Source organism: Monodon monoceros, unplaced genomic scaffold, assembly GCF_005190385.1.
Source record: "Monodon monoceros isolate NGI ecotype Baffin Bay Population unplaced genomic scaffold, NGI_Narwhal_1 Super_Scaffold_21, whole genome shotgun sequence".
NCBI classification, from domain to species: Eukaryota; Metazoa; Chordata; class Mammalia; order Artiodactyla; family Monodontidae; genus Monodon; species Monodon monoceros.
Genome location: NW_021703778.1, coordinates 25,589,607 through 25,617,337, shown reverse-complemented (window position 1 = coordinate 25,617,337; position 27,731 = coordinate 25,589,607). Strand labels below are relative to the sequence as shown.

General features: G+C 38.2%; 1 protein-coding gene across 2 annotated transcripts in view; it reads left to right on the top strand.

Annotated features, from left to right (window-relative positions):
- NET1 (neuroepithelial cell transforming 1) overlaps nucleotides 1–23,591 on the top strand; it is a 52,624-nt gene extending 29,033 nt beyond the window's left edge. The window contains exons 1-10 of one of the 2 annotated variants that reach the window (XM_029239264.1): nucleotides 11,270–11,498; nucleotides 16,513–16,620; nucleotides 17,024–17,191; nucleotides 17,795–17,857; nucleotides 18,189–18,285; nucleotides 18,645–18,721; nucleotides 19,554–19,811; nucleotides 20,252–20,422; nucleotides 21,421–21,607; nucleotides 21,915–23,591. In XM_029239264.1, the coding sequence (XP_029095097.1) occupies nucleotides 11,406–11,498; nucleotides 16,513–16,620; nucleotides 17,024–17,191; nucleotides 17,795–17,857; nucleotides 18,189–18,285; nucleotides 18,645–18,721; nucleotides 19,554–19,811; nucleotides 20,252–20,422; nucleotides 21,421–21,607; nucleotides 21,915–22,321 (1,629 nt within the window). In that variant the 5' untranslated portion in view covers nucleotides 11,270–11,405 and the 3' untranslated portion in view covers nucleotides 22,322–23,591. Of the gene's footprint in view, nucleotides 1–11,269; nucleotides 11,499–16,512; nucleotides 16,621–17,023; nucleotides 17,192–17,794; nucleotides 17,858–18,188; nucleotides 18,286–18,644; nucleotides 18,722–19,553; nucleotides 19,812–20,251; nucleotides 20,423–21,420; nucleotides 21,608–21,914 lie in introns of those variants that run through there. The other variant, XM_029239263.1, reaches the window with a different exon arrangement.
- The last annotated feature ends 4,140 nt before the right edge of the window (nucleotides 23,592–27,731 follow it).

Below are 27,731 nucleotides of genomic sequence, written 5' to 3'. Positions count from 1 at the left end.
ATAGTATGTAATAAGCTAAATGTAATCAGTTCGTATGATCATTTAATGCCTGTTGCTGAAAATCATTCACTTTATTTACCTCTATATTTCATAGCCATCTGTTTGATGAGTAAACAGATAAGTAATATTGGTCAAATAAATGAAATAAGACCTTGGATTTGGGTAAGGATGTAACATGAGCATTGTGTTATGTATTTTGACGTAGGATATCTTATATGAAGAATTTAGTATTAATTGAATTATCATGTGATGCATCATTGGCTATGAAGCTGTGATTGCTTATCAGATTTGTCTCTAAGTAAAATTTCAGCACTATCTTTTATCAGGTTGTCTTACTACTGTGGTATGTATAAGTTTATTCATTTTAAAAAGAACACAGTATTTGTTTTCCAAAGGTGTTTCTCAGCTCTGTTTCTTAGCAGCCATAACCTTGCCTTTTTCTTCTGATAGGAAGAGTCAAAAGTGACTGTTTACTTTGTTAATGTGAAATAATACTGGGATGAGTAATACTGAGTCATTTTTATGACTGAAGTTCTTTAACTCTGATAGTCAGTGATCAAAAAACAAACCAAAACACTTCAGAAGAAATCTTTTAAAATATATGAACGGTTCGTTCTTTTTCTCAACGTTCAGATTTGGGGATCTCATTTTCTTAAAAGTTAAATAGCCTATTGAAGTGTTATATTTTGAGTATTGCTGTACTGTGCAATTTTAGATTAAGCCTAATACTAAATTATGTATTTTATTCCTTAATAACTATGACAGGTAATTGGTTATTTTCCTGGGGCACAGATTTGAAAAGTTTGAAGCTAGCTGACACACAAAAGCTGGTGACTTAATTTATGAATAAGGCTACCTTACCACCCTTCACTTTGCATTTTGATATAACTTGTTGAACAAGGCTACCTTACCGCCCTTCATTTTGCATTTTGATATAACTTGTGATCTCTACTGGTTGCCCTGTAAAATAATAAAACATTGTTTCTCTGTGACAGAAGTCCAGAAAATAAAGCCAACTGCTGGTACAGGTGATAAAAGTTAAGAGAAACCAAAGATATCAAAATGGTTCCTCTTAACTTAAAATATAAAAATTAAATATAAAACAATTATTCCTGATAATGCTTTAAAAATCCATTAATCCAGAGCTATTTATCCTTAAACTTAATCATTCCTAGATAGCTATGAATCATTCCTAGACTGCTGTATGCATCTAAATACTTTTGTGTGCTTTTTAATCGTAAAAGTAACACACAAATGCATTGTCCTTGTACAAAAGTAAAACAACTTTTTCAAGTCCCCTCTTATCACCTCCATCCTCTGAGGCAACCAGTTATTATTTTATGTGTTCCAGGTCCTTTTCTGTTTATTTACCTACTTTCACACAGTGTGTATAATGGTGACATATATATGATTATCCTGTACTTATGCTATAGCTTGCTTTTGCTATTTATATCTTATCAATACATATAGGGCTACCTTGTGCTTTTTTTTTTTAATAGTATTCCATAGTATTAAAGTACCATAGTCTACTTAACCAGTCCTTTAAGAATGGCCCTTTAGTATATTTTTCTTTTCTTTCCACATTAAAAATAATGCTTAATGTACCTCTTCCTTGTGCACAAAGGAGGGACCATGCTTATGTCTCTAATACAGTTACCCAGAAGTGGAATTGCTAGGTTGCAAATTTCAGTTTTGATAATACTGTTCATTTGCCTTCCAGAAAAATTTGATAGATTTTCACTTCTCCATCAGTCTATGATAATAAACATATCCCTATACTCTTGTTAGCCCTGGATTTTATTAATATTTAAAACCTTTTTCCAATTGTTGTGATAGACAACCAGACAGAAAATTAATAAGGAAATAGAGAACTTGAACACCACCATAAACCAATTGGACCTAACAGACAAATACAGAACATCTTACCTCAAAACAGCGGAATATATATTTTTCTCAGGTGCACATAGAGCATTCTCCAGGATAGACCATATTTTAGGCCACAGAACAAGTCTTAATAAATTTGAAAAGATAGAAATTATACAAAGTACTATTCCAATCACAGTGGAATGAAACTAGAAATCAGTAACAGAAGGAAAACTGGAAAAATCACAAGTAAGTAAAAATTAAACAACATACTAGTAAACAGCTGATGGGTCAGAGATGAAATCACAGGGGAAATTAGAAAAGACCTTGAGACAAATGAAAATGAAAGCAAAATATACCAAAACTAATGGGATGTAGCAAAAGCAGTGCTAAGAGAGAAATATATAGCTATGAATGCTCACGTTAAAAAGAAAGAAAGAGGGGCTTCTCTGGTGGCGCAGTGGTTGGGAGCCCGCCTGCCGATGCAGGGGACACGGGTTTGTGCCCCAGTCTGGGAAGATCCCACATGCCGCGGAGTGGCTGGGCCCGTGAGCCATGGCTGCTGAGCCTGCGCATCCGGAGCCTGTGCTTCGCAACGGGAGAGGCCACAACAGTGAGAGGCCCGTGTATCGCAAAAAAAAAAAGAAAGATCTCAAATCAACAACCTAACCTCACACTTTAAGGAACCAGAAAAAGACAAACAAGCTAGACTCAAAGCTAGCAGAAGGAAGGAAATAATAAAGATTAGAGTAGACTTAAATAAAATAGGGAATAGAACAGTCAAGAGAGAAATTGAGAAAAATCGATGAAACTAAAATGTGTTTCTTTGAAAAGATCAGAATTGACAAACCTTTAGGTAAAATGACTAAGGAAAAAAAAGACAAGGCTCAAATTACTAAAATCTAGAAATGAAAATGGAGATATTACTACCAATTTACAGGATTAAAAAGGATTACAAGAGTACTGTGAACAATTGTACACTAATAGAATGGATAACCTAGATGAAGTGGACAAATTTCTAGAAACACACAACCTACCAACCTACCTAATCTAAAGATTAATATTTAATTCAGCATTGTGAAATTTTCTTGTTTTTTAGTTTATTTTCATCCTTTTATTCTCTGGTCTCTGCTTCTAAAACTCCTATTCAGAAGATTTTGGAATATCTGGAACATCTTGAATTACTTTATATGTTTATTACTCTCTTTTATTCTTCCATTTTTTCTTTCTTTTTTTTTTTTTAAATTCTTCCATCTCTTAGTCTTTTGCGCTATTTTCTGGGAGAATTCCTTAATGTGCTAATTTCTCATTAGTGTCTGTTCTGCTATTTAGCCTAACTATTGACATTTTTATTTTGACAATTTCTTTTTAATTTCCACAATCTCTAGTTCTTTGTTTTGTTTTCTCATAATAGTCTTTTTTTATTAATATATTTTCTCTATTAGGTTTCTGGGGATATTAATTATATTTCTTTTAACATCTATTTGCTCTACTAACTAATATAAAATAAGCCATAAATCAAATGAAATTATGCTAAGGCCAGTGAAGCTTGTTTAGAAGTTATGAACTCTAACTTTTGGACTTACCAGTTGTGTGTTACTAGTTGTTTGACTGTATAACTTACATAGCCGTTCTAAGCCTCTGTTACCTGTACTTAAAGATAAAATTTTAATCTCAAACTTCATTCGTAGCTCTTCTCCACTCCCCAGCATATTCGGTCTTCATTCATGCATTCACTCACTCATTTCTATCAGTATATTTTGGAGCTCCTACTATGTGCCAGACACAGAGAGCAAAACAGTCTTTGCCCTCATGAAGCTTACATCCTATTGGGGGCATAGATTATAGCTGTCTGTGACTCTAGAAATTTGTGGGGGAGACATGTATTCTAGTCTTTGAATACCTCTCTTCACCTCCTTAAGACCCAGTCTCCTCCAGGATGTTAGGCAGGGAGAAAGGACTGGAAATAAGAGAGTCACCTTACTGGATGAGATTACAATCCTTTTCATTGTTGGCTGTAACTTCTGTTCTAAATTTCCCTCTATGGGATCAATGAGAATGAGTGACGGCTAATAAGGAATCCATTCTGTGAAACTCCCCTAGGTATTGGTAGTCTCTTGCAAGATTTAGCCACATCTTTTTGATGACCTTAGCAAGCATTATACCAACAGCCCTTCCAGTGCATGCTACCATCCCAGGGTAGGGTCTGCCTACCCTGATGCAACCATGCCAGTAAGACCATCTCCCCAGTCTCTTCTCTGTTCCTCATACTGGTAGAACCGGAAACTCATGTGGAGTCAGTGCCATATTGGCCCTCTCTGCTATTGAGAGTCCCTAAAGGATGGGGGGCTTGAGGAGAAGAGAGAATAATCTCTTTCCATGAAAAGTGCAGGCCCCCAAAGACCAACAGCTTTATTTCTCAGGCCTTTTCTTATTTTGCTGGGATAGTCCCAGGGAGAGACCTGCTGATATGCACGAGATAAATCATCCTGTTTAACTAATGCCTCCAGGATACTAGCACCTCTGTACTCTTGATAAGCATTAACATGAGACAGGGATTCTCCCACTTTGTGCACACTCCGAAGGTCCATCTGCATGCCTCTTCTCCAAAATATTTTGTCTCAATCTTTCTGATTTTGCTCCTTCCAAGTCCCTGACCAATCAGCCAGACCATTCACCACTTCTCAGGGGCCTGTATGGATCAGTACTTCATGCCCTTTCTCCCTCTGTATAAAGTGAACAGCCACATGTGCTGCCTACAGCTCTACCCACTGGAGGTATTTCCCTTTACCATCCCTAAATGGGTCCGTAATCGTGCTCAAAACAACAGATGAAGCTAATCCACCCGTGAACTAGGGCCAAGTTTTTCTCCTATGTTAGTTGATTATTGAGAACCCCACCCCACCCCCACCAACAGATGAGGAGTTGAAGGGGAAACTTCAGTGTAATGTACCTGGTAACATGGCAATCTGTTCAGTAATTTACTTATGCCCTTTGGACTGGCTCAGGCCTGATTCCAAATAGACCATTTCTATGGTACCTGGCCAATCCTGTGACTCAGTTGGTATACTTGGCCTTGTTCATTTGGGGCGGCTCTAATTGCATTAGTCACATGATGTAATGTGGGCAGGTCCTCAGTCTTTACTATGGCTACTAGCACACCAGGAGCTGCTGTTCAAACAGCAAGTGGTTTCCTGCCATGGAAAGCATACCTAGCTTCAGAACCCTAGGAATCTGCATTGAATTTCTCTTCCTGGCCTTGCCAAAGACGTCACACAGCATCTTTGTCTACCATAGACATCTCAAGCTTGATCAGATACACTGGCTCACATGGCCTGCAGGGCACCTGACACCCAGCCTGGACCTGCTACAGTGGCCTCTCTTGCTCTGGATCCTACTCAAAACTGTGAGCGTTTCAGATTACCTCATTAATGGGTCAGAGCAGAATTTCCAAGTGCAGTATCTGCTCTCTTCAACCTAGTGCCATGCCTCTTTCTTAGTGCTGGGATGCAAGGTGCAACAATTTGACCTTTACCTAGGAGGGGAGATCCCAGAAAGCCTCAGGCCATTGGACCTATTAAAAATTTTCTAATATGGCAGCCCTTGAATTTTCTTGGCATGCATTTGACTTCCTAGACTGTCCAGAATACTTGTCATTTCCCATTCACCACATCCTGTTAGTATGGTGTCATCAGTATTCTAGACTAACATGATGCTCTATGGGATGTCAAGGTCCTTGTGGACTCTGTGACAGAGAACATAAATGTTAACAGCCTCAGGACATGAAATGTAGAGTGCTGTCTTTACCACATAAAAGATAACTACGTTTGCTCCTTACTAATGGTTATTGAAAAGAACACACAGGCTAGATTAATAGCTGTATACCAAATACTAGAGATGTGTTGATTTGTCCCAGTAAAGGTTCTACATCTTGCACAACAGTTGAGATTAAAGCTACCACTTAAGCTTTCAGTGGTCCACTGTTAGCCATCACAGGCCATCTCGCTGCAGGAGGCACACAGATCAACTGAATGGAGATACTGTAGAGACTACCACTCCTACCTGCTGTAATTCTGATGGCCGTCTCTGCGTTATCTCTCGGTGTGCAATATTGCTTCGGTTTATTACCTTGGCCCAGGTGTAGGGGGTGAAATTTCAGGGGCTCCCACTTGGCCTTTCCCTCTGTAATGACTCTGAGAACTTGAAGGTTACCACCTGCTTTTTCAGGCTTTTAAAGCAATTAATAAAAGCCAGTCAACTCTGCAATCCTTACAATTACTATTGCCCCCATGTTGTTCATTTGTCACCACTGCTATACATATGTTATTGCTTCACTGCTCCATCTGTACCCAGTTCATATCTTGGTCCTTATCACCATTTTATCAATGAGTGACCAGTTCCAGAATCCCATCCAGTGTGTCTAATCTCTAGGGCCAGTCTCAGTGTCAGTGTCTTAGCAGGTGTTCCTCCAGAAATCAGAGCCTGAGACGCGAGATAATTGACAGGTAGTCTCTTTTCAGGTGTGGTGCCAGGGAACAAGGGGGCAGCTCATGCACGCATCTAATTATGGGACCTTCTAAAGAGCCATGTAAAGTACACCACACAGTTGTCTTCTCAAGGGTCTGAAGAGGGGCTTTTATCCATTAGCTCCTGTGCTCCATTAGTCAATGGCTGTCCTATGGGGTGTTAATCCCTCACACTTCCAGGCTACACGTGTAAATGCCACACTCGGCATCCAAGAAGCCGAGGGTGGAAAGCAACAGGGGCGCAGCTGAGGCCAGGACCTGTTGTAGGCGGGGCTGGTTGCTGCAGCAACAACTGGAGTAAGAAATGAGCTGAGAAAACAGGAGGCCGGCGCGAGACAGTGTTGTTGGTCGTCAGGTTTTGACCTTAGCTGAGTTTCAGGGAAAAAAGGCAGAAAATCCCACTCAACATTTTGTTATATAAGTATAAGCGATCTTTACATGATACTGGAAGATCCCTGTGTACTTGAAATAAAAAGTCACCACTAACAGCACCAATACCCAATTTTATTTGCTGCTTGTATTATCATTGCAAAAAGAACCATGGTTTTGATAACATCAAGCTTCTTAGTCTTTCTAATAGTATTAACTGATCTGAGTTGATCTTTTCCCAAAGTAAATTCTTAGTAAAGCTTGGACATACTGAAATTTTAATCCAAATGACTTTTAAGAACTCAAATCCACGTACAACTTCATTACTAACTTCTTTTATACTCATCTCATCCAAATGTAACTGCCTGTTTTGGTGTTGTTTTTAAACTCATTACTAGATATTTTAGAACTCTGATTCCTCAGAAGTTCCATCTTGTTAATATTTCAATCAGTGTTTCCTTTTTTAGTAAGATTTGAAACTCTGTTTTTAACTAACCTATTTTTAGTGAGATACATAGTAGTTATTTGTAATCTTGAACTCTAGAGTTTTAAAGTGGAACATCGTTTTTTTATATTTAGAAAAAGTTCTTAAAATATTTCTTGTGAACTGTGCAATCTTTTTATACACTTGTACAATTTTAAAATACATGTTTAATTTATCAATATAAAACATGAGAGCTACACAGGGCTAAAGATAAAAATTTTACTATCAATATAAGCCCTTAGAAACATAAAGTGGAAAAAAGTAGGCTGGAAATTGCATTTCACAATATCCCTTGTAGAGGGCAGCAGAGAGCTTAGATTTTTGTTTTTTCCTTACCCATAATAAGGCTCTCCTAGCCTAAGTTCCAATTGCTTGTTATTGTTCCAGACAAAAGTAAATAAAAACAAATATCTATACCAAAAAAAGTAATGATTATTCTTCAGCTTTAATTTATTTCTAAATTCCAGAATTCTAATTTCACATTAAAAGGAGAAAAACGGTAAGTAGGGTAATAGTCCTTTTTCTGTAGAGAAGGGAAACATCTTTCTGTTTACCTTATTCAAATTTTAGGAAAGGAAGCATTGAAGGCTCCATACAAACAGAAGAACAGAGGCTATAACTAAACCTGGTTTTTGGAAAACAGTAATTTTATCAAAAACTTGATTTCTTAAACAAAGCTGCATTATTATTTTTAGATAACACAGTTATGTTTTTAAGTTTATAAACTCTAGATTTTCTACACAAAGAAAAGACACTCAACCAATCTGTGTTTCAGTTGTAGAAACTCACATAAATAATTGCTATTAATAACATGATCAGTAAAGTAAACCATTGATTGAAATAGGATCTCTTCTAAAACTTAAGCAGCTGGAACTATTTTGTTACTATTTTTTTATTTACCTGCCTATAATACAAGTAACCTCTCTACTGTGGTTTTATGCTTTCCTTCTCTATAAAATGTTGGCAGTTATTTAGCAAAACTAGCCTGGGACTAGGAGATTGGGTTTTAAACCCAGCTCTGCTCCTAACTCGTAGAATGACAACTAGCAGTGCCTGAGCACTGAGCTGTACAGACCGGTGCTGAAGGTGGTACACGGATTGTCTCACGGGGAAGAGACGTTGCAGCCACAGTTGAGCAGACCAGATTCAAACCTGTCTAGCCACTGATGACCTATGCAACTTGGGACAAGTTTCTTAAACTTTCTGAGTTTCCTCCATCTGTAAAATGAAGGTAATAATACATACTTCATAAAGTTGGTTGAATAAGATAATATGCATAAAGCTCCTGGCACAGAGTAAGGACTCACATTTCCTTTTTCTTTTTCCTCACTATCCAGTTTCCTCCTAAGAAAACTGAGGAGGATGAATTAATGATCACAAAGGACCTTTTCAGCCCTCGTATTTTATAGAGCATTGTTAGAGTCAAGATTCTCTCAGGCTCATGGCTCAGAGTGCTAACTGAACATCCCTTGTCCATTGTTGCTTTTATAGATGCTGTCTACAGTTGTCTGAATTATATTTAGACCACAAACCTGAACATCCAAAATGAAACTAAGATTTTAGGTTTGGTGAGCTGGGATTTTTCTACTGGGACTATTCACTATTAGACCCTACTTGGTTTTTGCAGGCTATTTCTGCATTTAAGACTTCTACCTTTACCCTTCGGATCCTTACTGAAGGAGAGAAATGAGAGATGTCCTTTCCCCTCGTTACCTTGGCCTTACCTCTATCAGAACTAAATAGAAAAACATAGTTTGGAGAAAGACATCAGGTAAGAGACCATGAGAATGCCCTAGCAACTTCTTTCCTCACTCCCACTCTGCATTAAGTCCTTTATTCCCTTATGAAACTAAGTAGCCATAAAGTATTGGCCTTACTTGCAACCATCTTTTAACTGATGAAACTAACTGAACCAGACTACTGGGTTCTTATTAACTCTGAGGGCTTAAGCAGATCAGTGTTCTTACCTGTAAAATTACGGAACTGGATTCCATGATCTCTAAGGTGCTTCCACTTTAATGCTGTATAGCATAGAACTACCTACCACAAACAGCCTCTCAAGGCCAACTGCATCACACATGTTGCCCAGGTGTGACCTGGTAATAAAGAATAGTTGACGAAATATAACCAATCACCATTACTTTTTTCAAAAGTCTAAAAGCAGAAAGACAAATTAAGAACATCATCCCAAATGCAAAACACATTGGTGTTTATGTAAGGGCAGCGTTCTTTCTTCCTGCAAGAAGTAACACTGTCCTGCGAACCTTAGTAAATTGTTTTTCATAGATTATTTGTCATTATAGTCTATGTCCACTATTACTCTGCTCTATTCACTCTTCAAACCTTTGTGGTTTGTCTTTTGTCTTTATTCTGCTGAACTAGCACACTTGAGGTCTTCATTAAACTTGTAATCACTAAATCCATGAATCTTTTCTTACCCATCTTAATCTTTTTGCCGTAACTAACACCTTTTCTTCCCTTGGCATCTCTCCAAAGTTAGATCCTTGGGCCTCTTTTCTTTTTGTCCAGATTTTCTCCCCCAGGCATCTCGTTCACTTCAGAGCTTCAACTCTGATCCCTGTGTCTCCGACTCCCCAGTCTAAATCCACCCTCTGACCTCTTCAAGTCCTTGTCCAACATTTCCAGGTTCTAGCTCAATAGTTTTATTTGCATGTTTTGCCACCACCCAAGACTCAGTATATCTAAAATGAAACCCAGAATTTTCTTTCAAAGCTTATTCCTCCGTATTTCTTTATTTGCATTAACAGTTACCCTTCCTAACTTTACAGTTGTTGGCATCTTTGACTTCTTGCATATATCCTTTTCCTTTCCCACTGGTCCTACCTTAGGCAAAGTTCTTGGTCCCTGACTGTGATTTTTGCATTATGGTTCCAGCCATCTTTCAAGCCATCTTAAACACCACCTTACAACATACCTCTCATTATCTCTCTCACGTGCTCAGTAAAACCCTCTGCTCGTCTGTCTTTACCCACAGCCTGAGACGTCAGGCTGTGAGTTTGCTTTTCATGCTCCTTTGGGAAAGCCTTGCACTTTTCCCTTGCTCAGACCTTTGAAAAAAATAACATGGCCTTCAAGGTACTGAAACAACATGTTACAGCCTCTTCCCTAGTGTCTTTGCCACCCTCATCTCATCTGCCAGAATTGGTTTCTTCTCCTGAACTCCTTGCTAGCTGTACAGCTTATTTTGGACTTGTCAAAAGCTGTCTTGCATTACTTATCTCTTCGTGTGGCCTAGCTTTACACAATGGTCTGTTAGCGCTTTAGGAGCGTATATGAAACCTATTTTTTTCTATCACCCATAGCGTCTAGAATAGTGCCTTTTACATAGATTTCTCTGACCCTAATAAATCCTAATAGAAATGTTTTTGCAAATTATCAGCATCATATCATTCATAGTAGCATATGGTTAAGAGGAAATCCTACTTTTCGAAATAGAATACAGTACTTACTGTTAAAGAAGAAACTCTGCTTTGTTGCAGGCCTACCAAACCAACAGAAGTAGGGTTGCTTCATAGATGCAAGGCTTTGGACTAGAAATTGCACTTACGTAATATAAAAGCAAGGCCCCTGGGTAATTAGGCTTTTCTTTAGTATATACATTTTTTAACTCTGAATTACAATTTTCTTAAAGTTGTCAAGTTGTCCGTTCTAAATTATTTTCTAGGAAATAGGGTTTTATAGAAAAAGTATCCCTGTGTGCAGCTAAGTACTAAGAAAGGTAACCTAGATACGCAATTCATTTGTCTTTGGGAATGCTTTTTAAATCAGGAAAAGCCTTACAGTAACCCAGTTTCCTTTTCCCCTCTGGTCTCACTATAGAAATTCCAAACCTCTTGATAAAGAGCTTTCTCTGGCAGAGAAAGCGGAGAGGCCTAGGTGTGCCCCGCTGTCAGTTAAGGGCTGTCACGTGTCCCTCGGGTGCCCGCCCACTAGACCCGGCCCAGCCGGCCCCGCCCACAGAGCCTGGAGTGCTGCTGGCGTCTCGAGCGCCCGCAGAAGCCGCTACGCCGGAGACGCTGGGTGATGGCTGCGCGGGGCAGCTGAGCGCCCAGCCGAGCCGAGCCGGGCCGAGCCGGGCACTTCCCTGCAGGCTGCCGACTCCGGGAGGACTCGGGCTGGGGGCGTGAGGGTACTCGGAAAGCATGGTGGCGCACGATGAGGTCGGAGGTCTCCTACCTATTAAAAGGACTATACGAGTCCTCGATGTGAACAACCAGTCCTTCAGAGAGCAGGAGGTGAGACTTGAAAAGCCAAAGGAAGGTTTCTAACTCCACGGAACTTTTACGATGTTTAACAGTTTATTAACAGTATATTGTTAAACTTAACTTTTGATCTCACTGAGTATTAAAATGTATGACTTTGATTTACATGCAGATTTTAAATGTGTTTAGGAACATTTATGCATAGCGTAGCTTGAGTGTACACAAACTTTTATACAAAAGAAAAACATTTTAAATGTATGTGCTGTTCAGTTTGGTTAAATTGGTCACATTTCTGATGCTTAATACAGTTTTCTGTTTGGTTGGGGTTTTTTGGTTTTGGGGGGGTTTTGACCTGCATTTATTTATATTACCTAGTAAGTCTTAAGAACTGCTTTGTGGAGTAAGAGGAAAATAAGAATCCCTTCCTTGCAAGTTAGTGCTAGTGAACAAAATGCCATCTGACCTAGTGTTCATTTTTCTTTCCACGTCTAATAAGTTCATTGTGTGTGACTTTTGTTCTTAAGAAAGCAAAATGCGTTAAAATACTTAAGCCAACAAACCATTATTTAGGTGCTTCTGCCCTCCTTGCTTTAATTACGTTAAGTCGTACTTTTTTAAAGTCTTTATGAACATTTATCAAAATAAGTGATTTTTATGCCATTTTATTTAATTTTGATAGTTGACTTAATACTGTGTGGGCATTCTATTTATATAGCACACCACAATATATATACACTCCATGGTTATACTATATTATTATACTTCTTGTCTTCATTGGGGTGATGGTTTTGTGGTTGTATACATATATCAAAATTATCTAATTATACATTTTAAATATGTGCAATGTGTTGTATATCTCAGTATAGCTGTGTATCATACATACGCACACCTTTTGGTAGTTAGAATAGCTGCCGTCTTTCAAAGGTATGCTTTTATTTGGTGTGATTTGGCTTTGTTTTTCTATTTGTTTGGTTTTGGCTTTTGTTTATATGTTTCTATTTTCTCAAAAGTGGTCATCAGTGTAAATACTAAAACTGAACTAGTCTTTTGAACTAGTCTTTTTGTTTGGTATCAGACACCGGCCATGTTCTGGCATACCTTTATTCCAAAGATTAAAAACACCAGGAATGTTGTCAGGTTTTTAGCAGCACAGCCTTAAATAAATAACTAAATTTGACTATTTCTATTACTAAGAGGAAAGGGAAGACATCCTGTGAGATAACTCATTTTTATCTTTTTATAAATAACTTTTTCTTTTCATTCTTCTTAAAGTTCTTGCCAGGTAGAGGAGAAAATTATTTATCTAGTAACCCAAATGAGTAAACCCAGACACATGTTTTTTTGTGTGTCTTGATTTGGTTGACTCTAGAAGAGACCCTCCTGGAATGTATTCTCTTATGTGACATCATTAGGAGAAAAAAAACGTTTTACAAAAAAACCGGGTTCACAACAGAATTTTTCCATGTTGTTGCTTTTATGTGCAAGGTACATTCCAGTAGAAGACTTGAAATTGATGTTAACAATTTTCTGTTTATAGATATCCAGAAAATATTTTAAGGCATAAAATCTGACTACAACTGGATTAGTAAAATAAATAGATTGATTAAAAACTCGTCTCAAGTCAGATTCCCTATAACAACGCATGTGATTGCCTGGCTAAACTAGATAGTGTGGTTAAAAGGTAACCTAAGTAAACAACATAAATGAATATTACAGTTCGTAAAGTGAACTCTAGCCCTGGTGAAAGGTTGCCTACAGTAGAAAAAGTTCCTTGAGTATGTAAAACTTGTTGGTGTTCTTTATCTATTCCCATAAGTTTTCAGATTGTCTTTTGAGGAGGGTGTGTAGTTTCAGTATCTGTACTCGTTCTTTAAGCTTCTTGTATTTACCATAATGCTGTTAACAATGCTCCAAAACAAAAATAAACAACCACGGCAGCAAAACCATTACGAAAACCTTATTCTGGGTGATGGTAAGATAGGTAGAGTCCTACTCCTCTCTTCCTTCTTTACCTCCAAACCCTGTACCTGCATTGTGTCTGCAAAGGGGCAGAGGTGGGCGGAATCCCAGCTCTCAAAACACCAAACCAAGATAAAGTGGCTCGTCTAGACCTCTAAAGAAAAACTGCTTTTGGTTGTAGCTCACATGAACCAAATTCTAATCTATAAAGAGACAATTTTTTGTCCCTACCCTATAGGTGACCTGTGAATGCGTAGTTCATAACACTTTTCCACAAAAGTTGTCTGTGTGATTTTTTTCAAATAATGTATTTATCCTGAAATTCGTGAGCCATATTCAGTATTATGCCTTTACATTTCAGTCACACTTTTTGAGTTATTTTATTCATTAAAATTCTTCATACTTTTGAAGTAAATATATATGCTAAAAGTTTGTGTTGTGTCTGCCAAACATTCGTCACATATGAACTTTTAGTAAGGCAGGAAAGTTACTTTTGGATCTTAAAAGCCTGTGTGAAAAGTACAAGGTGTCCTCCCACCCCACCCCCTCCCCCATGTACTTCCTGATTCAGCACTACTTTGGTACAGAGAGATTTAAGAGTATCATGCTGTACTGACTGAGCTAGCCAGGCGCTCTTACCAGACGTTTTAGATTAGATACAGCCCTGAGACTAACATCTCTTTGTGAAGAAGTGAGATTATAGGTGGGTTTCTAAAGGACTGTGGAACATACTTAATAACAAAATACTGCTTATTAGCATTATATCCTGACACACTAAAGAGACAAAATCCACATTTCAGAGTTTTAGTTTCAGAAAGGTGCTTTAGATATGTTTACACTTAATTATCTAAATCTAAATTCTGTAGTTTTTATTTTAAATATCACAGTTTTAAATTACCAGGAAATTAATACTTGTACTGATCCAAAGATAAGAATTTTTTGATTTTATGTATTAAATTAGATATCAAAAATTCTTTTCCTTCCAGCTAAACTAACATTTCCTTTCAAATTCACTGGGAAGAGCACCTTTCCAAAGACTTTTAAATTGAAATTAAATATTTTATGATTTACTAGGAAGTCAAATGGGTTATGATCTAAACAAGGAAGAGGAATTAACCTCTTTCCAAACTATGGAACAGAACTTTCTGACAACTGCTTTGTTTCTAGTTGGCGTTGGCATATCTTACTTTGTGAGGTAATTATATCCCCATTCAAACAGAAGTGTCTTTGTCCTGTCTTTACTCAAGAGAAAGGAATGCCTTCTGCCGCCTTCTGCCCATGCATGTGTCGCTTCAGTCTCGCACAGATGGGTCTGGTAAAGGCATCCACACATGGCCTTGGCCACACAGTGTGTCATTTTACTACATATCCTGGAGCCTTCTTTTTCGGTTCATTTAACATTGGCACATTAGTGGCTTTATAGTCATAGTTTTACTTTGGAGTTAATTATTTTGGCGGGGGAGGGTTGGTCTACAGCCCCACCTCTTAAGGACTCAGGGGCCTGAACTCTGTTGGTTGTCCACAAAGTCTCCTTACCTTAGTGGGTCATATTCCCTCCTCATATGTGTATATACCTTTAGGAGCTTTAATAAGTCTAACTGCTTCTTTGAATATTCAAATCATTTAAGTTTCTTTCCAGAGGATTTTAACCCTTTCTGCCACTTTACTTTTAAATTATTCTTAGGGGATTATTTTTACTCACTTTCCTCATCTCTTTTTTATGACCAATCAATTCTTTGATTGGTCATATCAAATAATTCTTAGGAAAAAAATTTTTTTATCTGTCATTTTTAAGTGGTAATTTTTATATAATTTTTTATCATATATCCTTCTGAAGTCTCATTAAAATTATTTTGTCAAGCATGCCACAATTGTCAAAGGCACCAAATATAAACAAATAATTAGGCTCCATAGACATCATAAAGGATAGGCCTGTTTTGTGATCTGGCCTTCTTTATCTCAATAGCTGTGTGAGTCACCTAATGGTATGCCTCCATTTTCCTAACAGTAAAATTAGAGTAATAAAAAAATTTGTAAAATTTTGAGGTCTTTGAATGATAAATGATGTTTGCTATACTATTATTATTTTAAAAACAATACATGCAAAATAATATGTCCTCTGAATTTGTATATATTTTTCCTTGAAGTTAATTAAATGTATGAAAGAGGATCTAATTATTTATAAATACCAGCATTTACATAGTAAGTGGAAATATTCCTAAGAAAGAATGTTAATAATGGGTAAAACTTAGTATGCTCCAAGAACTGTTCTGATCCCTTTAAACATACCTTAATCTTCATAACACCTTTATAAGAGAAGTTCTAATATTAACCCCATTTTACAGATGAGAAAACTGGGACCAAGGATGTTTCATATCAAGTGTCCAAACCAGGATTTGGGCCCAGTCAGTCTGATTCCAGAGGCGGAGTGTCCTCTTAACCACTGTCCTAACTGTGCTAGAATACCTCCACAACAGGGACCTACCTCACTGCCTTTAGAGCTGAGCCATTCCAATGTCAGATGTGTTCATTTAAAAGCTGTTCTCTAACTGAAGTATTCAGGAGTAAAATGATAGAATGTCTGGCATTTGCTTTAAAATATTTCAGTAGAGGCAGAGATGAAACAAATTGTTATACTAAAAACCGCTGAAGCTGAGTGATAAGTACATGAGGTCCATTATGCTATTCTCCCCTTTTGTGTACGTTTGAAATTTTTCTAAATAAGGAGGTGTTTTTTAAAAGTTACTCTCTATATTAAGCTAAAAGCTTCTAAAGGTTTTTAGAATCTAATTGTTTGTTTTAATTTTGGGTTTTTTTCTGTTTAATGACAGTATGTTATATTCTCAGAGTGATGTTCAGATATTTGACTGGCCTTTCTTATACCATTTATTATTTAATAAATTACTGTTATTCATTAGTGTTCTTTGTATTTCAACAATGAAAAACAACATTCATTTTCAGAGTTCCATGTTTCTGCATTTTATACTGTACAAATATCTGGTTTTTGAGAGGGCTTAACTTTTCCAAACTTGTTTGAAATCATTACACCTAAACACACATTTAGTATAACTTGTTTTTGTTTTCACAGGAGCCAAGCAATAAAAGAGTTCGGCCTCTAGCTCGGGTCACATCCTTGGCAAATTTAATTTCTCCTGTAAGAAATGGAGCTGTCAGACGATTTGGTCAAACCATACAGGTAGGGACAAGTAATGTAGTGAGGGGACTTTTTATAGAAGCCTAAAATTTGCATTTTCTTTGAGTCATACAAACATGTTTTTACTATTATACTTACACATAACTTTCCGTTTTTGGAATGTGCTGGTAAGGCATATTGTTGCCAGAACAATATTTATATAACCTCATTATATTAGTTTGTATCTTATATCAAAGCAAGATCTTTGATAGTTTTTATTCCCAGAGAGAATTTTGATAAATATTTAGAATACTGCTAGATAGAAGCTTGGATAAATGATTGTTTTATGCATAGAGAAATTCTCAGAACCTTGCTTTTAATTTGTCTTTCTATTTTTTTTTAAGAAAAAAAGTAATAATTCCTGTATCCTCCAAACCTTCTTCTCATTCACCTCTTTTCTTTTCAGTCATTTACCCTTCGTGGTGACAACAGATCCCCCGCTTCTGCCCAGAAGTTATCCAACAGATCTACAGTCCCGGCGCCCGCCAAAAGGAGAAGCAGTGCCCTGTGGTCGGAGATGTTAGACGTCAACATGAAGCAGTCTTTAACCTCCAGAGAGATCAAACGTCAGGAGGTGTGCCATGCTCAGTAGCAAGGCCATGTGTACTGGCTTAAACTAAAAAAAAATAGACCCTGATTCTGTTTTTTTTTTTTTTTTTTTGCGGTACGCGGGCCTCTCACTGTTGTGGCTGCTCCCATTGCGGAGCACAGGCTTAGCGGCCATGGCTCACGGGCCCAGCCGCTCCGCGGCATGTGGGATCCTCCCAGACCGGGGCACGAACCCGTGTCCCCTGCATCGGCAGGCGGACTCTCAACCACTGCGCCACCAGGGAGGCCCCGACCCTGATTCTTAAACATATGTTTTGCCAGAAGAATAGCAAACTAATGCCTATGGCAAGATAAACTTGCATTTTTATACTTGAATGCCATTCATAACACATGCTGAGCAGCACCTGAGATGGGGGATGGTCATCCAGTTTAACAACTCGGATGGGGTAGAATTATGAAACCTACGGCATCCTCTAATTTGAGATTCCATTCTAAATTAGTTTGCAGATGGAATCACTTTAAAAAGCGCTGTTCAAAACGTCAGTTAAATGGTAAATATCAGTTGTATATAATTTTTGTTTCTCAAAGGGAGGAGTGATCTATGATGTTTGCTGGATTTTTTTTTTAGGCAATATATGAAATGTCCCGAGGTGAACAGGATTTAATTGAGGATCTCAAGCTTGCAAGAAAGGTCAGTAAATAACTTTCTATCATGTGCCATAGTTTTTAAAAATTACATTTCACAAATTCTAAAGGATGATTTTCTTACCTTTAGAAGTTGAAAAGTAGAGAATATCTACTGGTGAATACTTCTTTTAGATGAGGTTTATTAGATGCATCTCTTCAAATATGAATATCAGTAAGTCTATTTTGGGCTTAACATATACTTTAATTTCTTTTATGTATAAAATAGAATCCACACTAGTTTTACATAGTTAGTCATGCTTGCATTCAAGTACAGATCTCTCATCATGTTTTATTTGCTTGATCTCTTTGTGTGACACATTTCTCCACTCTGACAGGCCTATCATGACCCCATGTTAAAATTGTCTATTATGTCAGAAGAGGAACTCACACAGATATTTGGTGATTTGGACGCTTACATACCCCTGCATGAAGGTAAGATATGCTACCTAATTTTCATAGGATTCTGAACAGCAGTAACAAGTAATTTTAAGTCTAAACTTCTAACTTAGTGCTGAATATTTTTTAAATTTTTATTGAAGTATAGTTAATTTAAATATTATATTAGTTTCAGGTGTACAGCATAGTGATTAAGATTTTTTATAGATTATACTCCATTTAAAGTTACTATAAAATATTGACTATATACCCTGTGCTGTACAATATATCCTTGTAGCTTATTTATATTATACACAGTAGTTTGTACCTCTTAATCCCCTGCCCCTATCTTGCTCCTCCCTGAATTATTTTTTAAATAAACCTATTATTGGCATTTCTGCTTCTTTACACTTCAGATTTGTTGGCAAGAATAGGAGAAGCAACCAAGCCTGGTGGAACAGTAGAGCAGATTGGTCACATTCTTGTGAACTGGGTATGTAGCAAGTTGTTGCCTTCAGATAGGTTTATACAGATGTGCCAAACTTGTCATTTATGATCAATATCACATTGATTTGATCCAGTTACTGGATTCTAAAATCAGATAAATAAGGCGTTAAAACTGAACAAATTTACATAGCTGTAGAAGTTATAGTCTCTGTTTAAAAAATATTTCATGAATGATGCAGTTTCATTTGTTTTAAGAATATGTTCCTCCTTAGACAGAATTCCAACATTATATACCATCAGTTATCTGTTTTATTCTCTCAGTTAACATTTGAGTGCCTGCCAGATGCCAGCCACTGTTCTAGGAGGGGTGACTAGAGATTCAGTGATAAAAGATGGTCTCTGCATTTATAGTCAACTGAGAGAACAGGCAGTAAATAACCAGTCTCAAGGCTGTTGAAGAATGTGAGAGAGGAGGGCTCAGGTGTCCTGGGAATACAGGAGACCAGCATGTAACTGAGGCTGGGGAAGTAGGAGGCATGAGTCTTTGTTTGGATTTAGCCATATTAGGGAAATTGAAAAAGGGCATTCTCAGATTGGCCCGAAATACTATCCAGCCCCCATTATCACCTGCAGGAGAATTTTCACAGCTTGTTAACACTTTCAAGAATAGCTATAAGTATTCTATGGTAAATTATGTTGGTTTTTCAAATGTTAAACTGATTCTGAACTACTGTGATAAACCTCAAAGGATCATATAATAAGCTTTTGATTAAAAAAAAGAATAGCTATAAGTTTTCTGTTTTGTGTCCACAGTCTTACTAATGGACTAAATTGTAACAGGAACTCATTATACTTTGTTTTCTCTTATTACTCTTCAGTTGCCAGGCTTGAATGCCTACAAAGGCTACTGCAGTAACCAGCTGGCAGCCAAAGCTCTTCTTGATCAAAAGAAACAGGATCCAAGAGTCCAAGACTTCCTCCAGCGATGTCTTGAGTCTCCCTTCAGTCGAAAACTAGATCTTTGGAGCTTCCTAGATATTCCTCGAAGCCGCCTCGTTAAATACCCTTTACTGTTGAAAGAAATTCTTAGACACACTCCAAAAGACCACTCTGACGTTCAGCTTCTGGAGGAAGCTGTAAGTAGTCCAATAAATGATTCTTACATTTTTCAAGTTTACATATTAGCTTGCCTGAGAAAGATATACAGTGATACTCTCACACTGTCTGCATGTTGAATCAGCACAGTGAAGTTTTCTGTAGTTGTTTTAAGTTCTCGTATGTTACTGCACTGTGCACTAATAAAGAGATGTGTAATACATAACACATTTTATATTTATATTTCAGTTAGAAGACCGGATTCTAATCTGATCTCTTCCATCAGCTAGCTGTGTGACTTTGGGCAAATCACCCATTTGGCTGAGGCTGTAAAATGAAGGGACGGCTGAATTACCCGATTTCTAGAGTCCCTTCAAGCTTTAACATTTTATCATTTTAATGTGACATTTTAGTCCTGTAGGGAAACAGGATAAACTAATATGCTGAAAATGCTACATTGATTTTTTAAAATTATTTTTAGATATTGATAATACAAGGAGTTCTCTCTGATATCAACTTGAAGAAAGGTGAATCGGAATGCCAGTATTATATTGACAAGCTGGAGTATCTGGATGAAAAGCAGAAGGACCCTAGAATTGAAGCTAGCAAAGTATTGCTTTGCCATGGGGAACTGAAAAATAAAAATGGACATGTAAGTGCATTTGGACACTAACATATGAAGTGAGCAGTTACTGCCCTTTTCTCACTGTTTAATTTTTTTCCACATTGATTATGAAGCACGTTTATAAAATAAACTCATCACATACTGAAAGAAGGTAACTGGATTTTATGTTACCAGCTTTGGTAAAGCAAACATTTGGTTTCTGTCATTACCAAATAAGTTAAATGTCTTGGTGGAGAATCAGTAATCATTTATTTTTTAGTTTTGAAGCATAAATCAACTTGTTTGGCTAGGGGTTCCTTTCTAAATAAATTATTAGTTTTATGATGTTTAATAAAAAAGCATATCCTTCAAAAAATTTTTTTGAAGAGTTTATAGTAATAAAAGTAGTTTTTAGCACTACTAAACAAATTTTTGCAGCAGATTGAATGAGAGCAAACTTATTTTTTAAATCTTAATTACAAAGGTACCTGCTAGAACTAAGTATAAGCATGGGATCGTATTTTTATTTCATTACGTGCTTTTCAGAAGCCCGATTTGTAAGTTGAGGTTCTTTTTTGGAAAAGAGTTAATCTTTCATCTCTGATTTCTATCGTGAGGCCTCATTGTTCTATAAAAGCTTAAATTTATGTGGGACAAAACAGAACAATTAACATTTTTACCAGCTTACATTTTTACATTCTCACCCTGTTAGAAGACTGTGGTGTATAGTCCTGGTGTTTCCAGTCACGTTACCACCGACAGTCAGGTCTTTGTGGTGCATAGCGTTTGCTCAGCTGCTGCTGAATCTAATGTTACACACGGATAAAAAAGTTGCATATAGTCTGTGATGACAAAAGCTCTCCGAGGAGAACATGCATAACTTTAAAATCACCATCGTTATGAAGTCATTTGTAAGGGGGATCTTAGTAAATCAATTTGATGAAATTAGTAAGATCAAATCAAGTTGTTTTTACAATGGATTTCAGTCACTTAAAGTCACAAAGTTCCATATCTAGGAAGCATTTTTTTTTCTCTCATTTCTCCAGAAACTCTACATTTTCCTGTTTCAAGACATCTTGGTTTTGACTCGGCCTGTTACACGAAACGAGCGTCACTCCTACCAGGTTTACCGGCAGCCAATCCCAATCCAGGAGCTGGTCTTGGAAGACCTACAGGATGGAGATGTGAGGATGGGAGGGTCCTTTCGAGGGGCTTTCAGCAATTCAGATAAAGGTAAAAATACACGCTTTAAAATAGTTTCAATAATCATAAACTCAGTTTTAATCTATAAGAATTCTGTCCCCACACAAAAAACTAAAAATGAAATGGGTTCCATCATCCTATACCTATTACACTCCTTGAGTTGGCAGGTGCTGTGCTGCTCTGACACCAGCACGTGTACCTAATAAGTAACATCTAGGCACTATGTAATGTATCTGCCTAACATGTGCATGCTGTATAAATACCAGCACCCATATTCACTTTATCTAGAATAAACTTTTTAAGTCTGATTTCCATTTTTTAATTTTTCTTTTTCTAGCTAAAAATATCTTTCGAGTTCGCTTCCAAGACCCCTCTCCAGGCCAGTCCCACACTCTACAAGCCAATGACGTGTTCCACAAGCAGCAGTGGTTCAATTGTATCCGAGCTGCCATGGCCCCTTCCCGACAGGCCACCAGCCTCTCCGAGCTGCAGGGCTTGCCAGAGCCCCACGAGGAGTACGGAGAGAACTGCCCCCCTGCCAGCAATGGCAGGGCCCAGAGACGGGCGTCCACGGCATCCAGCGTGACTCAGGTGGAAGTTGATGGAGACACTTCCGAAAGTGGCACCCCGGTGCACACAGCAGACGATGCTAAGGGCACAAAAGCGCCCCGAGCCCAGGCTGGCCTCCGAAAAGCCAGGGACAAAGCCCAGGTCGGTGGCAAGCGGAAAGAGACACTGGTGTAAAGGAAGCTCTGTGGTAACCGGGGGAGAGACTTTATTTATAACTGTGTACAGTTGTTCTTTCTTGTAATGTGAGTATGGGAGCGTTGCAGGGTTACTTAATACCAGTCTTCACATTTTCTGTGTTTTTGGTTGGGTTTTGGTGGTGGTTTTTTATTTTTTAATTTTTTTTAATGGCAGCTAAAGATATATATGCAGATTACTGTTAAACTGCAGTCTTTTTTTTTTTCCTCAGATCATCTAGAACATGTAAGTCTGGTATTTTTAATCAAATGAAATACTTATGAAATGGGTTTTCTCTTCATTCTGCATTCATTGTGACTTTTTTTTTCTTTTTCTTTTTTGCGTTATGCGGGCCTCTCACTGTTGTGGCCTCTCCCGTTGCGGAGCACAGGCTCCGGACGCACAGGCTCAGCGGCCATGGCTCACAGGCCCAGCCGCTCCGGGGCATGTGGGATCTTCCCGGACCTGGGCACGAACCCGTGTCCCCTGCATCGGCAGGCAGACTCTCAACCACTGCGCCACCAGGGAAGCCCCATGACTTTTTAATACCAATTGTGATATTTATAATATTGGCCAAAGCTTAAAATTTTGCAAATACAAGGATTTTACCAGTGTTTATTTGATAAACTTTGCATGCAGAATTTGAAATTTTAACATCGGCATCTAAGATCTACTTGGAATATATGTTTGCAATATTTCAGAATTTATGTTGAAACATAAGTTCCTTGGAAAAACAAAACTTGATAGGTTTTCCATTTTACCAACTGGAATGCTTTTTATTAGTTTGTTTTTCACTGCACATTCCTCATTTTTCATTGATTTAACCTGCCAATTATTTAATTTTTTCATCGTAAAGTAGTTTTTAGTATTTGCTTTTATTTTTTTACTTTGATGCCTTTTCAAATTGGCATGTCTTTAAAGTGTTTTTCTTCCTTGATTAAAAATGTGTGTGTGTGTGTGTGTGTGTGTATTTTTTTAAATCATATTAACTTTACCAAGTGAAATCAAGCCATACTGTTTTTGAGCCAGTTAAGAAAATTGCAATTTTTAAAGTGTAGTATTTCAGGGTTAGAACATACATGAAATGACTCAGTATATTCTGGACTACTGAAAGAAAACCACCTTAAGGATTTCATGGAAAGTTAATATTGTCTGAAAAGCAAGAGGGAAGGAAGTTGGCTGGTAATAAGTATTAAAAAAAAAAAAAAGAGGGAAAAAGAGTGTAGTTTTGTCTTAAAGTAAAAAATGTCTGGTTGTGTCAGACATTTATGAAAGATAGTAAAAGCTAAACTTGAGAGTGTGTAGTAAGTTGTAAAAGGCTTGAGGGAAGTGAACTGTATTTGCCTTGGTTTACAATACTTGCAAATAATGGGTTTGAAAAGAAAATGTGTTGAAAATTTGACCATATGAGATCAGTTTTGGCAGATGTATTCATAAGAGACCGGTGAATCTTTTACTATGAAATGTTTCTGTTCAAATGAGATTGTAGTCTTTAAGGCGGGGGTGCTAAAAGCCCTATGTCATGGCAGATTTGTAATGGTGATCAGCTCAAGTAAATGTTGACTATTATGTGAACTATATTTGGCCAGTGGAAATGAAAATTGAAAAAGACTGTAAATAGTTACATCCAAATGATTTCTCTGTATAAATGAATTATACAATTAAAAAAAGAAAGTCACACACATAATCACCCTTAAAGGTTTCTTGGCTGGTGGATGTTTGGGGGACGTTTGCCAGAATGCGTTGGTATAGCAAAAGGGGTGATGGCAAGCCTCACAAAGTTCTTTAAAAAGTCATAAATACTTACACCTTTGAAATTCATTGAAAAGTACGAGAAAAAGATTCAATTAGGTCAAGTTTTTTGAATCTTATTAAACCATTTAGAACACATTATAATCAGAAATAGCAGTTGAATTGAAGACAGCTGAACATCTGGCCACTTTCTGGATACAATAGTAGAGCTATTAGCAAAGCATCCTCATTAATTTGATTAATTTCAGATTTTAACTTAGGTATCTCAGGTTTCTAACTGTGGAAATTCAAAGTCAGTAGTGTAGATTATACCAGTGGTTGTGATCTGAAAAATCAGCAAGATTTCTAATCATTTGTAGAGATGTTGTAAGATACAGTCTCTTCCAGAATTACCTTGATCAACCTCAAGTTGTAGAAACAATAGTAGTTCTAATATTGTTAATGAAATGATGTTTTACTGAAAACTCTAGCTTCCTTGGGTTCACTCAAGGGAAAAAATAAGACCCAGAAACTGAATAATTGTGTAGAATGGACACTCTTCATAAATTGCATCTATATTTGAGAACATCTGACGATTTAGCCTAGTAGTTCTCAAGCCTGTTTGGGCATCAGAGTCACGAGGGGTACTTTGAAAAAAATAAAGGTAACTGGGCCTCACCCCCTAGCTCCCCTCCCCCAATTCCTACACCTGTTTCACTGAGTCAGTATCTGGGGGGGTGGGAGTAGAGGGCTGATAATTTATATTTGTAAACACTCCCCCCTAGTGATTCTGATACAGTGCATTCCTTGGGTCAGCACTTAGCCAGTAATCACTGATCTAGCCAGTAGCCATTATGTAAATGCTATATAGTAAGTACTGACATATATCTATTAGCTTCTCAGTTTGCCTTTAAACTCTTCAGAGTCTGAGTTGAAGTAAGTACAGTTTTTCTTTTAACTTCTTTCCATGAGCATGTTTGTATATTTTGAGCAAAGGGTAGTCTCTCTGAACTGAGGGCTCAACCTAGGATGTGTGCACACAGGTGGGAGGGGAAACTCAGGTATCTGGATTAACTGTCAGCCAGTGGGACACCAGTGTCACTAAATCACCCTTTAATCTGTTAAGACTGGCATTTCCTCAGCTGATCCGGGAGGCGACTCGCCACTCTTGTGCTGGCTTAGCTCTACTTTATGTTTAGTGCTTGAGTAAATGTGCAGACCCAGCACAGTACTTGGTTTTCTACAGTATATGTATGGCTAACGCTAATGTTACTGAATTCATTTTACAGCCATCTGCAAGTGCCTGGCTAAGGCTCCCATCTGTCAGTCTTGATGACTGAGATACAGACCAAAGGGGGCATCTCTCCAGTTCTCTTCCTTATTAGAACTCCTGCCTGTCCCTAAAGGGGAAACTGGTGGGTAGTATTGTCTGTTAGGGTTAGAAGTCCTGGGATTCAAAGTAGGTGATACCTCAACCTGCAAACTTGGGCTTTTCTTAATCAGCATTAGCGAACACCCTTGAAAGAATCTCATTCCTTTGTCCATTGAAGCTAATACCCATGAGAGGAATATCCTAGCAAAGTAAATCTCCCTCAGTCCTAGAGTCTAGAACTTCCTAGATCAGAGGAGTTTGGGGTTTTGCTTGCATATTTGAGCAACTCCAGAACCAACTGCAAGTCTGAGGAACTTACCAGATATGGTGGTTTCCTCAGGTCTGGTGGTACATAATCTTATTTAGCATGCGCGCTTTGAGACAATGGGAGCATCCACTAGGGTAACAAATAAATGCTTAAATCCACAGCTTCAAAATGATTCTGTAAGAAAAAGCACAACCTTTTAAATCGCCTTTGGAGTATCTCATGAAACCAACTTACTCCTTTGAGAACTGATTTTAAAAAAATCAAGCATTTATTCTGCCTTTTCCTATACAAACTGTATCTCAGGGTAACTGAACAGCTGAGAAAGGGAAGATTTTCTTTATAGCAGTAGCCCAGCTAATCAATGAAGAAGGCATGATAGAATATCACCATTTTGTAAGCCCTGGTGGATTGATGGATCTAGATTTCAGCCATTAATAAAGACCACCAGTCACGGCGTACCTCCTGACAGTGGTGCCCCCCACCACCTAAGCAGTCTTCCCAAGAAAATCAGCCTGAGTTGCATCTGCAGGAAATTAAGACAAATGACAGCTTCTTCAACAAAATAAAATTGAAAGAGAAAGATGGAGGTATCTATGACTTAAGAGACATGTCAAAGCATTGCAATGTATGGACTTACTTGGATCCTAAATCAAATTGTTTTTAAATAAGACAATCTGAAATATCCAGGATAGACTGGATATTTAAAGTCCCCTAGATAATGGGGGGTTTTTTTATATAAATTTATTTAAATTTGGCTGTGTTGGATCTTCATTGCTGCACACAGGCTTTCTCTAGTTGCGGCAAGCGGGGGCTTCTCTTATCGCAGAGCACAGGCTGTAGGCGCGTGGGCTCAGTAGTTGTGGCTCGTGGGCTCTAGAGTGCAGGCTCAGTAGTTGTGGCACACAGGCTTAGTTGCTCTGCGGCATGTGGGATCTTCTGGACCAGGGCTCAAACCCGTGTCTCCTGCATGGGCAGGAGGATTCTTAGCCACTGTGCCGATAAAATTGTATGAGGTCTGAGATTTCCTTCAAAATTGCAGGGCAGGAGCATGGTTAGGGATAAAAATGAAACCAGATTGGCCAGCAGTTCAGGATTGCTTAAACAGGATGAGAGATCATGAAAATTCATTATATTCTTTGCGTATCTTTTTGAAGATAAGTGAAATTTTTCACTAAAAAAGCAGAAGTTAAAAAAGAACTTAATGAAATTCCGGGATCCTAATGTTTCCAACTTCTCAATCTCTTAACCCACTCTGAACCCCCAGTCTTCACTTTTCAAAATAAAGGCAGAATGTTTATCACATATAGATGATTTGCTCTCTACCCTCTCACAGATACACAAACCTTTTGCCTAAATTCAACATTTGTGTCCTCTGTTACAGTTTGGCGACAGGATCAGACTAACCTGGATTCCGGTTTAACCCACACAGCCTTCTCCTCCCTCTACTTTCCTTTCCCTGTGTGTCCCCCTGTACCATCATCTGCTCCCTTCACTTGCCCTCCTTCCCAGGCACACGAACGTGTTTTCCACCCTGAGCTGAGGCAGTGAGAAAGATGTTCCCAGGTCCGCAGTGAAGCGACTCCATGCGGCCTGACCCTGAGAACTTCCAGCAAGGGCCGGTTGGTTAACTACATCTCTGCCCCTTAAGAGAGGAGACAGCATTACGGTCTCTGGTAATGTTTGTGCTGCTGAGTAGCTGCTGAGACAAAGTCAGCTCCCTTCGAGGAATTCAGATTCCTCTGTAGCTGCTGCTGGGGGCAGGGGTGGGGGTCTTGTTTCCCTCCCTCTCTGGGCAGGGCCAGGAGAGACAAATCAATAAAGTCAGGCCTGGAACCTCACACAGAGTTTAGTCTGATCCCCTCTTCACCGGCTGAGGCATCTGAGATCTGGAAACATCACATGACTCGCCCAGGATAAGCCGGCGGGTGTGTAGCAGAGCTGAGGTTAAAGGCCTGTGCCGGCCTGTGTGTGTCCCCTGAAGATGCCGCCTCTGCTAACAGCCCACGGAGGTTCAGAGGACCCGCCTTGGAGGACTCCCG